This window comes from Scomber scombrus, chromosome 1 (assembly GCF_963691925.1).
Source record: "Scomber scombrus chromosome 1, fScoSco1.1, whole genome shotgun sequence".
Taxonomy (NCBI): domain Eukaryota; kingdom Metazoa; phylum Chordata; class Actinopteri; order Scombriformes; family Scombridae; genus Scomber; species Scomber scombrus.
Genome location: NC_084970.1, coordinates 7,108,010 through 7,123,388, shown reverse-complemented (window position 1 = coordinate 7,123,388; position 15,379 = coordinate 7,108,010). Strand labels below are relative to the sequence as shown.

The 15,379-nt window shown below is 39.3% G+C and overlaps 1 protein-coding gene across 3 annotated transcripts in view; it reads left to right on the top strand.

The window, feature by feature from the left end:
• The window catches only part of phkb (phosphorylase kinase, beta), a 103,966-nt gene extending 91,128 nt beyond the window's left edge, over nucleotides 1-12,838 (top strand). For 2 of the 3 annotated variants that reach the window (XM_062419705.1, XM_062419725.1), the window contains exons 21-31: nucleotides 510-568; nucleotides 946-1,108; nucleotides 2,551-2,632; nucleotides 2,906-2,963; nucleotides 6,206-6,296; nucleotides 7,484-7,689; nucleotides 8,449-8,583; nucleotides 8,950-9,079; nucleotides 10,230-10,337; nucleotides 10,593-10,733; nucleotides 10,870-12,838. In XM_062419705.1, coding sequence (XP_062275689.1) covers nucleotides 510-568; nucleotides 946-1,108; nucleotides 2,551-2,632; nucleotides 2,906-2,963; nucleotides 6,206-6,296; nucleotides 7,484-7,689; nucleotides 8,449-8,583; nucleotides 8,950-9,079; nucleotides 10,230-10,337; nucleotides 10,593-10,733; nucleotides 10,870-11,007 — 1,311 coding nt within the window. In that variant the 3' untranslated portion in view covers nucleotides 11,008-12,838. Of the gene's footprint in view, nucleotides 1-509; nucleotides 569-945; nucleotides 1,109-2,550; nucleotides 2,633-2,905; nucleotides 2,964-3,814; nucleotides 3,906-6,205; nucleotides 6,297-7,483; nucleotides 7,690-8,448; nucleotides 8,584-8,949; nucleotides 9,080-10,229; nucleotides 10,338-10,592; nucleotides 10,734-10,869 lie in introns of all 3 variants that reach the window. The other variant, XM_062419715.1, reaches the window with a different exon arrangement.
• The last annotated feature ends 2,541 nt before the right edge of the window (nucleotides 12,839-15,379 follow it).

The following is a 15,379-nucleotide window of genomic DNA, read 5'->3' as shown; positions in this document are numbered from 1 at the left end:
CATTGTTATTGGGAGCGGGATTATTCCTCTCCTATACGCCTCTTTATTTTTTGTTTTGGAGTTGACTTCAGTTGGAATGGCTAATATCACATTTAGACCACAGGAGTAAGTAGTCGCATTGAGCTGCACTCTTTACTGCGACCCAGCCATGCTTTTAAAATACTCAAACTTCATTCATCCCATTACCGTGTTAGACACTCAACTTGTTACTGGAGCTATCGAAACTCCAAATAGGGAACTTAGTTCACACTGTACCACTCCATGCACTATTTGTTATGAACTCCATTATTCAAAGAATTATTTCATATACCGAATCTGGAATAAACCTGCCCCCTTAGAATCTATAGAGCTAGTTTTCCTCACCTCCTGTATTTTTACGCTTCTGAGTGCGAGAGTGCCGTTTCTGTGTATATATTACTGTGGGTTTTCTTACATATTGCTGACTACAATGATGAAATAACCACTATGCAAACTATGTGAACGTGTCTTTTTGCACATCAACCTTTAAGACCCTGATATCTGGAGCCATGGTGGAGCAGTTGGACTTCCTACGTGTCAATGAAGCGGAGTAAGAGCATCTTCTAGTGTTTAATGCTTGATTTGTCTGAGGTCAGCGCTCAGGTCAGCCTCTGTGGGTTTGTATGTTGCCTGTATATTTCAGAAAGCTCAAAAAGGATGTCTGTAGTTGCACTGATAGAACCACTAACTAGACTTTATTGGTTATTCAAGTCTGATATACAGTATGTTTACAGTTTAATGATGATTTCTTCATTATTTTTAACGATATAAGTACATATTGGTGAGTTCATGCGAACATATGTATATTTTGAAATTGAAATCATAATTGTACAACAACAGAGGCTATTCTTATTCAATACTTTCCCTTTGTGTTTCTGTGTTTGTGTGTCTGCATGTGTGTGTGTATATGTGTTCATATTTGCAAAGGATCCCAGAGTTTAAGAGCTTTGAGGAACTGGAGATGCCAAAGCACTCCAAGGTGAAGCGACAGATGAGTACGCCCAATGCATCGGACCTGGAGCAGCAGCCGGAGATCAGTGTGGAGGAATGGCAGGACAAACCCACCTTTGAGATCATCCAGAAGTTCCATGTGAGTGCCCTTAGGTCACACATTTTTAAATGCCTGTGAGCTAGTTCAGGCAGCCCCAACTCACATATCATACTCCCCTCACTGTAACATATATCCAACACACCTTTATAATCATGACAGCATATTTAGTCATGAGTGCTCTGAGCGCACTTTGCTGAACTTCAACTTCACCCCATCATCCACCTGCAGTCTCTGAGTCTATCTTCCCCTTGGGGAGTATCATCGCTTCCCTCTCCCTGCTGTGTGAGATCAGTGTGTCCTTGTGGGGAGCGATGAGGTCAGGGCCTACACGTCAAACACTAATGCTGTATATACTTGATATTTCCATGTGAGTTGGCTGAAAAGTATTGCATACCAAAGAATCACCACTTGACTCTTAATGTAGTTATTAAATGTAATATTTTGGGTGCATGGATGGGGCAGGGGCCACCGTCACAGAGACAAGGGTTCAATCTCTACCGGCGTTCCTCGGCTTGGCCGTGCAATCCAAGAGACACGGTTGTCAGTATTTACAGAAGGGGAAAGCGGTGACGAATCATGTCCTTTTCGTTGCACTAGAGAGAGTGTCAGGTGAAAAGAAGGGTCGTGCCACTTCCATTTTCATTAGAGGAGACACACAACCCCGAGTGTCACTGCTCTAAGGACACACTGCTCATAAATCCAATTCCAACTGCCACAAAAGCAAGAGGTGTGCAAGATTAACTGTATTCACTAATTGTTCCCTCCCTTTGAATCATTGACATATCAGCTCTTGTCAAAGCTCACTTAGCCACCTGTCTTCACTACACAGGGTATCATCAGTTCAAATCTGCTTACAATTACCAACAGCTCTCTTACTCTGTACCAGAATATTTTAAGCTTTTAAGTTTCAATCCATGTTTTGAAGAATCCAAACCTCAGCCCTCAGCTTAATAGAAATTGACATTGTTTAGCTATATACGAAAGAGTAGAGATCAGTCTAAAAGTCTGAAAAGCCATGTGTGTGTCAGCTATCTCATGGTGTTGTCTCATCCTGAATTATCTGTTATCATTTAGGTCTGTTTTAAATGCATTGAAGCAATTTAGCTGTCATTTATAAACCATGTAACCATTTTAGTATTACAACCAAACAATAAATAATTTACCTGAGCTTTCATTGACATGCTCAGAAATGCTATCTTTTTAATATTTTAGGCTTATTCATTGTGCAGTCAAATTGAAATGAGTCAACACAAACCTAACTGCTATCATCACAATTGCAGAATAGCAGAAAACTAAGTGGTCTAAATATAACGTCATCATGGCTTGTTAGGACTTACTGTGAGTGGATAGATTTGCAGCTTTCTGCAGTGTGAAATACATGTATTTGTGTTCATTTAAGTGTATATAATTCATGTCTAACTATGTTTATATGCATATCTAAGTTAATCTTTACATTTGTCTGTATGTGTGTCATCGCTCAGGACTGTAACTGCTTGGCCAGTCAGGCTCAGCTCGCAAGTATCCTTATCAAGAGAGAAGGACCAGACTACCTTGCCAAAGATGGTAAGCACACACTCACATTGTGAATGAGTGAGCAACTTACAGAACTAGTTACAGGGTGTGCTAAAACTGATCAGGAGATTTGACATTGTTATCTGCCCACTTTGTTCCCCTATGGGATGATGTTGTGTATTATGCTTTTAAATGTGTGGAAAATGTTTAATTTGACAATTTTGATTAATATAGATTAGAGGATAAATCTGGATATGGTTTTATATGTCTTCATGATATTTTTTGTAATGTCTGACACAAACAGATTGTCTTTTGTGATTTCAGAGAGCATGAATGAAGAGCTGGAGAGAATCTACAGAAGCGCTGGCAGCAGAAAGCTTTGGTCTGATATTCTCACACATATACTTACTTACATTCCAGTCTGTTAGTCCATTAATTAAGTTTACATTATGATTAGTCAGTTTTGGGTTTTTTTTATGTCATCATGGAGTCCAAATATAAAGAGGATTACCAGTAGTATCTAGATTTCTACATTGTAAAGATTCTTTCAGGACCAGTGATCCCTCATTTAGTCCATTTGAAGTTTTATTATGTTGATGAGTGACTTTTTCTGTCATTATTAGACATTCCTGTAATGCTGCGTTCCATTTATCTCGGAAGTTGGAAGTCAAAACTGGGAATGACGTCACACCCTAGTTTGAAATGTCCCAATTCAAGAAGTCAGAAACCAGTTCTTGCCAGGTCAGCCAGTGATAGCAATACCAGTTGATAATTACGCATTTTGCTGTAATCTGTGCATACTGTACAAATGCCGTAGCAACATGGCCACAGATAGAAGTTCAACAGTGCTGTGTGTATGAATGATTTAATGAGACACAAATAAGACAAAAGTGCACATAAACAACTTTCACATGGTCTTTGGACCTTCTGAGTCGGAAATCTGACTTCGAGGGGCATTCTAGTTGAAATTTCCAACTGGGAACTTGGAAAGTCCGACTTCCGAGTACAAATGGAACACACCATAATTTAGTGTGAAGTATAGAGGGTTGGGAATTTTTGTTGGAAAATTGTATGAGATGTGCTTTCATTTCACATGCTTTTTCACATTTGTTTTATTGGGTGTGCCTTAACCGAATTTTCTCTCTTCGTATTCCATTTGTCTTTCTCACAAAGTCATTTCTCATGTTGACAGTTGATGATAAATAACTGCTATGTAATCTGGCTGAAATATAGGCTGGCAGTGCGCCATGTTGCTGCCATTACCAAGAAGTTTGCCAGCTCTATAGCTCCTCACATCACCACAATACTGGTGCATGGGAAACAGGTAATGTTCAGGCAGAGATGGACTAAAAACTCTGCGGACAGGTTTCCCTGTCCGGGAAACTGGCCCTGCATGCTTAGATCCAGATACTGTAGTTGGCTAGCTAGCTGTCTAGCTTGACAGCTGTTTGATGTTCAGCCAACAATGGGATTCCTCATAAGCAGGGTGAAAACAGGCGTTTTAAGAAGTTAAAAGTATTTTACAAAATTCAAGGCTTGAATTTGTTACTAAAATATGGAGACTTTTTTACAGAAAGGTTATATACGAAAGTACAATTCAAAAAATGCATTAAATATATAAATAATTCATAGAATCCTTTTAAAAAACAGTGCTACTTTACTAACCGTCATTACTGGTTTTCAGTTTTTGGTATAATTTTAATCTGAGTCTTGCTAGTACTCAATATTTTTCAAATCTTTTTGTAATACTGAATTTAGAAAATCTCACCGTAACATATAATTGACCAGTACTCACCCTGGTAACAAATTGTGTCCCGCAGTAGCAGCCTAGCATCTGAGCATCTTGCTAAAATGTTAACCTGCTGATGCTAATTCTGTCTACACCATCAAATCTAACAAAGATGGCTTACTCACACAGTCATGAGTTAGCCAGGCCAAGCCAGCAGGATCCTTAACTCAGATAGGGACAGGAGCTTTTTTTCAGTGTTTGCTTTCTCTCCATTAACCATCATAGAGGCTGGAACCTTATTTCTGCTCTTACTCCCCACTGCACTAAGGCTGGCTGTATAACCCAACTGAAACAGAATATGGTGTGTAAATGTCGATTTACATATTGCTACTCCAGGTGTTTCAGCAGTGGTGCCCCTGTGAGATGTGGAGCTTGTGGTTACACTAGGAGCAAAAACCACTTGCACATTCCTCATGACAACAAGAAAAAGTACAATGATTGTCTTATTTTACATCTTAGAACCAGTCATGAAAGGTAGGAGCTGTCACTTTGACCAGTGTGAGCACTACCAACATAAAATACTAGTATACATGTTGAAGCACAGTCAGTTTCTAGTCAGTTTCTTTGGTCAGAAAGCAGCAATTTGACTTTGAACACACCCAAAATTCTGATTTCTTTATGGTATACTGCTGGCCTACCTCACAAATAATGGACCAGATAGTGTTAATGGTCTGATGTGAGCTTTTGATCCCTTCTTTTAGTGATAAGTAGTGGTAGAGTGTTGGTGACTGACATGACATCATTAATTGTATGCTGTTATATTAATTAAAATGATTTGTGCACAGAGAAATGTGATTATACTGAAGAGAAGGGAAGAGAAAGGCCAGAGGCTTCCAGTGGTTTCCATCTTGCTTAGAAATAGTATCAATACTCAATTCAATTTACTTTCTCATTTACCTAACATGGGCCAGGAAGTGAAGCTTGAAATAGGTTCCCCAACAAAGCATCAGTGGATTGACACCCCATCATGCCTTAAAAACATTAAGGCTTTGTTGCCTTTATATACATTGTGCTCAATATGTGCACCGAATAACTCACATACACCAAACAATTCTCAGCATGTAAGAAGAGACGGTTTCAGCTGATGTTATTCAAGACTTTCACTCATTAATGAAATAATTTCATTTGTTCACTGCTTCTGTGAGGATGGCTTCTACTCCCTGTGTGTCTATAGCAACCCTGGCTGTGGGCTACCCTGTGAAGATAACCACCGTTTATGTATGTGTGCTGCATTTTTCCTCATAGGATTCCTGCAGGCAAGAGGAGACAGTCTGAAGGCTGCAGTGACTCTCATGAATACTGAAAGCAGAAATTAGTGAACATTAAAATATTTTGTGGAAAGCCAACCTTTTATCAGTGACTAAATCACATGTATTAATTAGGACTAGCACATCTTTCTGTCTTTAATGCTAGAAAAAATTGGATTTGGAAAAGGAATCATCTGTGGATTTTGTTATCATTTTTTATTCTGGTGTTTGAACAGTTTGCCAATTTGGGGGCACTAAATTGCTGAAATAAGATAAAAGAAGCAACTGGCAATGATCCCTGCTGGAAAATCCTATCATGTTGGTGACATTTTAATGCATTTCTAATCACACAGAATTATTTGAGTAATGGCACCTTTTGTGGCCACAGACCACATTATGTACTCTCATTCTTACAAGGCAGTTCATTCTTACTACATGCAATTTGTGAATACTAAAGCTGCAGTAAAGTTCAAGAATTGGATCCTACACCTTGTTGTAAAAATGAACAAAAGAAGATGTCAACATCCCAGCTTTTAGTTATCATCTGTCATGATGTCACAAATGTTCTTGTTTTTTTTCGCCCACTAGGTCTGTTGTCCGACTTGCCGCCAGTCTATTAACTAAGCTAGTGGACAGCCTTGCCCCCAGTATTACTAGTGTTTTAGTGCATAGCAAGCAGGTAAGTGGACACAGAGACAGCAGGGCCTGAGCGGTGTAACTGTCCCCTTTTTAAAACAAATCATTATGTTGGAGAAAATGTCATGACAATGATTTTAATGTTCACTGATTTAAAAGAAAACTGGAAATATACCATTTAAAGCGCCTTATGCTGTCATCCTATGGGGATGACATAGGGTAACTGCATGCTCTTATTCCTCATCACAGCTCACCTCCATTGTGTGTGTATGCAAGCTTTAGTTGTAGTGAGGCTGCCGTTGTAGAATCCTAATATGCACTGTGTCCACGTGTCTAGACGCACGCACTCTGTGTGTCGATCGATATTTTCTGACCCAGGAGTTTGTCTGATGGTGCCACTGCCTCACACTGGATGAGTTTCGGTGCATCATTTCCTGTCAAGTGTTATTCAGAGATTAGCCTCCTCTCGAGGGTGTCAGTTATCTCGCCTCATTTTTACCCCTCTGAACCGTTTTAGGCGTTTCATTATGCTGAAGTAGCTCAAGGTGTGAATCTGCATATAGATTGCTTACCAGAGGGAAGGCTCTCCTCTCAACATGATTGTAAAAGCTGATTCAAAATCTGAAACGGCTGTGTTCTCCTGTTTACAATAACAGCACAGTTGGCAGTAGTAAGAAGCACTACCCATTAAAGTCAATTTTGACTCTGGTTTTGATTATATATCGATGTTGTATTTCAACAACAGAGTCAAAGATGGTCATTTCCAACTTTATTTTGGGCTGCAGACAGCTCTTTGCTCAGTTAGAATTAGCTTAGATGTGAGGATGTGGAAGTCTTCAAAGTGCAGGATTTCATCAGAACAAGGCTAAAAGTGTGTCCTCTCATCAGGAAGATTGCTGAGGTGTAATTTTCAGGAGAAACCAACACAAAAGAGTAATCTAGGGATGTGTAATTTTTACCTACTCACTTTTATGTGACTCGGGGAGAGGAGGCCAATTTTAGAGTGATGGAACAAAGATACTTGTAGGAATTGCCCCTTAGGGAGTACTGTGTGCACATGTCGGTCTATGCATGCACACACTCACACAAACATGTGTCTGTGCACTTGCACAGGCACACAAACATACTTACACAAGCTTTAATATATTAAATAGACTGTAATAGAACTAACTATACGTGGGTATGATATGTAGTCCTTTCCGTGTGTCTGTGTGTGCTCGTGATTACCAGGTGACTCTGGGTCTATTTGGTCATGAGGAGCAGGTGATTTCCAATCCACTGTCGCCAGGCGTGATCCAAGGCATCATCTACGGACAGTGCTCCCCTCACGGTGGGGAGCGAGAGGCTGTTCTTCAGCAGGAGCTGGTCATCCATATCGGATGGATTATCTCCAACAACCCTGAGCTGTTCAGCGGCATGCTCAAGATCAGAGTCGGGTATGACAAAGTGGGGTTCAGGGGTTGGTGGGATGAATCTAGAAGGAAGAATGGAGAGATCACATTATGGTCTATGGCTGCTGATCTGCATTAAAGTTATATTTTTCATATCCATCATCATCCTGTCAAACTCTTGTACTTTTATTCAAGCAACATGAAGCGCTATGTGCTCTTTCCTGTAATTCACCTTCCCTGATGTGCATACTACTCCACAGAACATGAATAAATCAATACATGTGTAGTTTGCCCTAAATTATTTTTATCCGATCAAAACATCAGGAATTCGTAGCTGTCAAATATAAGCATCCTTACCAATGAGACCTTGCAAATTTACATTGTTTTTCTACAGTTGTTTCTTACTCAAAATGAACCACACTGCAGTTCTTTTGGAATTGGACTCTCATTTTTGTTTTATCTGCTCTGAATTAGTAAATGCTCCAGAGTTTGAACAAATCTCTCAAGTTTGGTCTGAAAGTCAAAACATAATGTTGGAAGGAGTTTTGTTAGGTAAATCTAATTTGTCTTCAGTGTTTGTTTCAGTTTCATTTTGGTTGTAGAAAGGTTTTTTAATTTAGCCTTAAGTATTTTGACACTATGAAGCAATACTGAAAACAAAGGACATATGGAAGCATTTTGAACATGTCATCCTTGTCTAAAGGACATGCTCATCTTCAAACACGTTCTGTTGTTTAAACCCATGTTGTTAACAGTGTGAGAGAGTGTGAGTGTGTGACCCGTGTGTGTACTGTTCATCTCCAGATGGATTGTTCAGGCCATGAAACACGAGCTGAAGATCCGGGCAGGAGACATGCCAGCACAGGACATCTACCAAATGTCCCCCGGCGACATCAAGCAGCTCCTGCTGGACGTCCTACAGCCGCAGCATGACGGCAGGTACTTTGCCCAACACACAGCCACACACACACTCTATAAATAACATTATCTGTGGTTTCTGGTCTTTTTCAATTCACAAATTTGCCTTTGAAGACACTGTGTCTTTATCTCCATGTGTTTACTTGTTGTATAATCCTTTTAGTTTTAATTATTTTATCTTCAGTGCTGTCTTGTCTACATCCATATCTTATTATCTGCTGCTGCCGCAAACCCAATTTCCCCATGGGAATTAAAGTTTTATCTTATCTCATCTAATCTAATACACATGGACTCATAGACAATTTCCTCTAGCACCACGGCTATCAACATTATATTTCCCCTGTTTCGAAGACTTCGTTCAACAATCTCACCCTTTTTTTGTGTCAGGACTTGGCTGAACAGGCGTCAGATCGATGGCTCTCTGAACAGGACTCCTCTTGGCTTTTATGATCGTGTTTGGCAGATCCTGGAGAGGACCCCCAAGGGTATAATGGTGGCTGGGACTCACCTCCCACAGGTATCTGCTTCCCCTGATACAGCTGCTAGATAAACACTATGCTGGTTAAAGGTGGCACAGCTATATGTTATAGAAACAAGTGTAACTATGTATAATTTTTAAGAAGTCACATGTATACTTCACAGACACTGATCTCTTAGTACCACATCAATCATCTTGCTTGCTTTGAATACTTATGACAGCGTCTGCCAAAAAAATAAATCCTGAAAATTTGGAGCAGATACACAAAAAAATCTGAATTTAACTTCATACCAAAAACACCTCAAGAACATACAGATTTAATTTTTTGAGTCATATAAAGTATGTTATCAATTTAAAGGTGCCTCCACTGAGTTGGACTTTTAGTGTATGGGTCAAATTTAACAAGACTAGGTCACAACTTTCTATATGGCTAGACCATGTATGAAACCCTAGAGGGCTTTTAATTTCAAACAACAGCTTTTTATTTGAAATGGGTACAGGAGGTGGCAGCATTTGGCTGATCAATGGTGTAACTTCATCAGTTCCATGAGAACATCTGCTAAACTAGCTAGCTAGCTCCCAGTCTGAAAAGTGAAGCCAATACAGAAGTGCCTTAAACCTGCATTCTTTTAATGGCCAACAGGGGGCGATTCCACTAGTTGCAAAAAGAAATCTGATTGTAGGAAGTTTGTATGAGAAAATTACCCTACTTCTCACTTGATTTAGTACCTCAGTAAACTCTTTCCTAATGAGTTAATGGTCTTAAGCACTATTTTCAATTCATGCATGATGTTCATTTTGTAAATTATGGTCGCAGTTTGATCTATGGCTGCTGATCTGCATAAAGTTAGATTTTTCATATCCATCGTCATACCACTAAGCTTTTATTGAAGCAACACCTTCCCTCATGTCCATACTACTCAACAAAACATGAATATATCAATACATTTGAATTTCTGAATTTTTCCCTAAATGTATTTTCTCATATTAGCCGATCAAAACATCAGGAACTCTTAGCTGTCAAATATAAGCATCCTTACCGATGAGACCTTGTAAATTCACATTGATTTTCTAAAGTTGTTTCTTTCTCAAAAAGTGTATTTCTCCTTTAAATAACTTTTTCCCCAAGATCCTGTTCAAATTACATTTTATTTAACCACATTTTTTCCCTCTCACTATCTCTCTGTAGCAACCTACACTGTCTGACATGACCATGTACGAGATGAACTTCTCCCTGCTAGTGGAGGACACGATGAAGAAGATTGTCCTTCCTGAGTACAGACAAATCATAGTGGAGGTAAAAAGCCTATTTACCAACACCACCAAAGTTCTCAGATAAAACAGAATAAATAGTAAAATACTATGAAAATTATGGGAATGTATTTTTACTCAACATGACATTGTGATTGCTGTCTTGGCATCAATCAAATGTCTAGAATCAGCAGCTGGGATATTAAGTGGCACTAATACATAAAATCACATCAATTCCTGGACCTGTACCACAGACCCTATAAATCAGTATGCAAATTTAGCTGTTGTCTCTCACCACTAGTTGCTGATGGTGGTGTCCATAATGCTGGAGAGAAACCCAGAGCTGGAATTCAACGAGAAGGTGGATCTGGACAGTCTGGTCAAGGCAGCTTTCAATGATTTCCAGAGGGATCGTAGTCACTTTGAAGGCATAGAGAAACAGGTAGGAAGGTTTTACTGACATACTTGTAGACTTTGAATCATGGATTACTTAATAGCACTTTTATAAATTCTTGAAGACACATTTCATTATCTCTCAAATATGTTTCTACATCTGTCCTTTACTTTTTTTGTACCAGGATGACATGCAGGCATTTTACAACACACCACCAGTGGGACAGAGAGGCACCTCTAGCTACCTGACCAAGGCTGTTATGATCCAGTTGCTGCAGGGAAATGTGAAGGTCTGCAAGGACGACCCATGCACTGTTAGCTAGATTTACAACACTTTGACCCCTAATCCCAACCCACTGCAGTGTAGTCATCAAATGGCCCCGCAAGGACTATTAAGTTTCCATCAAATGCATTGAGGAGATAACCTCTAGCCTCTCCAGTTTTCCTTCAGCACCACTCTGCTCACTCCTACAAGCTGCAGTACATTTTCACTGTGACATTTGCCTCGGCAACAGCAGAGGTTGTTACGATTTATAAGTTACAATTTTATGCCCTTCTTCTCCACAGGTTATTGCAAGGGTTAATATACTGTGCATCCACCAATTATGTTTAACTCAGTAGCACGGAGAACCTTGCTTCTCTACACATCTTTTTATTGGCCAGAGTTCAGTCTCCAAGCTGTGTTGTGTATTCAGAAGGTTTTAATAGTGCTGTTACGATTGATAATATGGCAGGTGAAAATGTCACTTAACTCAATACTGTTACCTTACTTCTCAAATTTTCCCTACCACTGTCAAAATGAAAACTAAGTGAAGAGAAAAATTACAAAAATGATAATTAAGATTGATACCACCAAATGTATGCTTAATATAAAACTACAGCCACTAGCGAGTTAGCTTAGCTTGTCTTAGCGGAGACTGAAAATAGGGGAAACCAACTAACTTACCAGCACATTTGAATTTCACTAATTAACAAGTTAGCATTCACAAGTCTTCACTTGGCAATAAGAACTCTGTAAAAGCAGAAATTGTTTTTAAACTTAGGTGTTTATACGGATTAAACCTACAAGATAAAACATGCTACTTAATGAGCTTTAGATGTGCTGGTAGCTAGTTTTTGTGTAACTTTGGACGAAGTTAGGCTAGCTTTTTCCCGGTTCCATCCTTCATGCTAACCTAAGCTAACTGGCAGTTAGCTTCATATTTAGCCTACTGTACAGACATTTGAGTGTTATCAATCTTCTCATCTCAGCTCTATAAGAAAGTAAATCACCATACTGGTATATTCCCAAAATTTCACAAACTCTCTCTTTAATTTTTGTTTTTTCTTATAAATCAAATTTAGAAGTTCTTTACCATGACTACCAGACATTTTTAAATAATGCCATTCAACCTGAAAATAAAGCAGGCTTACATGTACAAGCTGTACATTATACTTCATCTACAATTAATAACTGTTACATAGCAGTAAGGAGTATAGAATAAGTCAGTGAAGGGTCATATTATGGGAGACGTGATTCTCAGATTGATGCATTTGGTTCCCAGGAGCCTTATAACTAGAAAAAATAAGTATTTCAATCCACTGATATAAAATTATGAATCTCTGAGCATTAGAAGGTTTGAAAGCCACTGCACATGATAGAATATTTGGGCTTTTGTAGTGAAGTGAACAACATTATTCTGCTTATAATGCATACGTGTTAGAGTACTGTGTTGAGCTTCTCCTATGTGTCTTCTTACCTCTATGCATGCACAGTTTGTGGCATGACAATAGGTACTGTTTGCCGTAGCCATCATGTTGGTTTCTCTGAATGTTAAAGGCTATGAAATAGAGTTTCTGAGAGGCCTGTTTTGCACAACAGGGCTCTGCATGACAATGAATACTACTTATCTGGTCCTGAGACTGAGGGCCCTTTAGAAAATGCTGTTTTGTTGAAATAGGGCAATTGAAAAAGGAACTATTGTCATCCTTAGGTAGAAATGTTGAAAGACTTCTTTTAAAGTGTGCCTCTCTGAATACCATCACTGTGAGTAATCTGCCCAACCTTGTCACTGTGTGTTTGTGTGTGTTGTTTACCCTTGTGAGTCAAAGGAAGTATTTTTAAATCAACACTGTAGTTTCAAAGAATAAAGTTATCGTGGAATCTAAAAAACATTTCCCTCTGTGTCACTTTACTATCAGCTTTACAAACTGTATTTGAATGCATTATGCAGCTGTCTCTGGAACATCTTCCCCCCTTTTAATCTACAGTTGTGTGAATATGATATACTGACATATAATTACTCCACGTGAGGCCAACAGCTCCTGGTTTCTTGGCTAAAACTGCAGCAGAAATGGAGCGTGAGTGACTACTGCAGCCCTGAGGGGTGTGTTTGGCATTGTATCGGATTCTACCAGTTACACCTACTTATGTTGCCCGAACCCTTTATCAATCTGCATCTCGCCACTGAAGCTGTGTGTGCTGTCTGCATCGCTGACTAACTGACTGGCAGAGAGAGGTGGAGAAGTGGGTGAGAGCCAGAGGAGAAGATAAATGAGCTCTGCCTCACACTCAATATATTCAAATCAACTTCCCTGCTGGAGAGTCGACATCTTGCCTGTCTTGTTGAATAAATTGCTTCTTCACCAAAATGAACCCAAAAGAAATGTCTGCTTTGCTCGACATTAAATAGTGCATCTCAAAAAGGCTTTAGGTTGTGGTTCAAATCTGTTTTACAATTTACCCTATAGTTTAGTTGCAATGTGGAATATAAGATATAAAGATAATGGATTCAAGACATCTCCCTTCAAACATCAGTGATCCTTAAATGCACTTAAACTGTGAAAGCAGGAAGAGTTTTGTCAAGTCTGAGAAAATAACCACAGATGATGTCATCAGGTACGGCCTAACTAAAAGATGATTGGTTGCTTTATGGGAAGTGTAGAATCCAGTGTTTTTGGAGCCTGGACGAAACTAGGGGAGTAAAAGTCAGGATACCTCGGGCTCTGCGGCTTTGAATTTGATCCGGTTTTGATTCTTTTATTTTTAACTGTCAATTGTGAGTCCCTCAAATGTATTTATATGCAATACTAAATTTCCGAAGTACCCCTTTAATAGGGCTCAATGAGTAGGAGGATTTTAGAAAATATGCAAGAATCTATAACCACAGATTTCATTAAGGACTAACATATACAGTATATGTAAGAAAACACTGCAGGTGATATTATTCTTGACTTCTGTCATGTGGACCATGCAGAGTCTTTGCCTCATTAGTCCACTAGGATGCAGCAGAGTTCAAGAAATGGAACTGATATAGTCTGTATTTTAACAGACATTTCTTAGATATTTCTAATAAAAAGTGAAATTGGAGTTCATGCTCAAAGCAAAAATTATGTCAATTCAAATCCATATGCTGTTTGTGTATAAGCAGAATACCCTGAATATGTTTTTCCAAATCTCCTCACTATTAATTATTACTGTTTTAAAACCATTGATCAAATCTTAAATGTGTTTTTTTGTTGTTGATGGATATGAATGTGACACTGTGCTCTTACACTGATACTAACCCATGCATGAAGCACGAGCAATAAGGAAACAGCATTTTCAGTGTGTATAATTAACACGCAGTAATTCACCTCGTGTTTCGACTCCTGCACCACTGCTTTGTTATTTTCTGACCAAAGGGTGCACAAGGTGAGTGACCGGAGTGGCTTTGTCTTGTCAGTAAGGAGCAAAACGAACAGGTGGGAGCTGACAAAAGGCCCCCGCTGTTTAGCTGAATGGAGAGGAACAAACAAGACTGTGAAACAGGGTCATTAGTGAGCAGCACAAAGATCGGGGGCCTTTGGTGGCCTAACAGTATTTGATGTGAGGAGTGTGGAAAATAAGAGCAAAATAGAGTGAGTAAACTGATGATTAGATTAGATTAGATTATAGTAGACTGTATAGGAATGTAATACAGCACACATAAAGGTGGTGTGAAGGTGCAGAGTAAACAATTCTGACATTACAGGAAATATTTGCATATATATTGAAAGATAATTACATATATTTTCATTGTGGCATTGGATATACACCACAGAAGTGTAAAGGATGGATAAGATTACATGAGTTTCCTCCTTGAAACCAAAGTGTGTTCAGTCAGCCAACTAGTGAAATAGGAGGTAGTAACGAGTCATTGTGTTGATAGATAGATGAAGTGCAAATGTGGGAAAATGTTCCTCATACACGCTTATCTCTCCACTCTATTTTCTTGTCTGAAACACACATGTTGGCTTATACACATACATCCCACAGCACTGCAACCATACATTTCTCTTGAGGCGTGTTGTCAACATGGAGATAATCGCCGGGAAGCGTAATCACAGCTGACACACTCATACGGTGTGGTCTGATTGACTGTTGAACGGAGAAGATTTCACCCATGGCAGTGAGCACAGCCTTCCCACGTCTGCATCTCTATCACACCTCCTGCTGTAATGCAGCGGGACATCCGCCGTCTCCTCCCGTGGTGTTATCTGGGCCTGAGATGTAAGTTACTGCAGGTTTTTAGATGAAATGCCATAATAATGTGTTGAGTCTGCAGGCAGCAAACCACAGGGGAATTTCCACAGCTGATCCACAGGTGATCATCATCTATATATCACATAAATATTCCTCATCAGTTGGGTGGTCTATCTGAAATGAGATTTTTAGATACTTTTTAGCCATGCTAG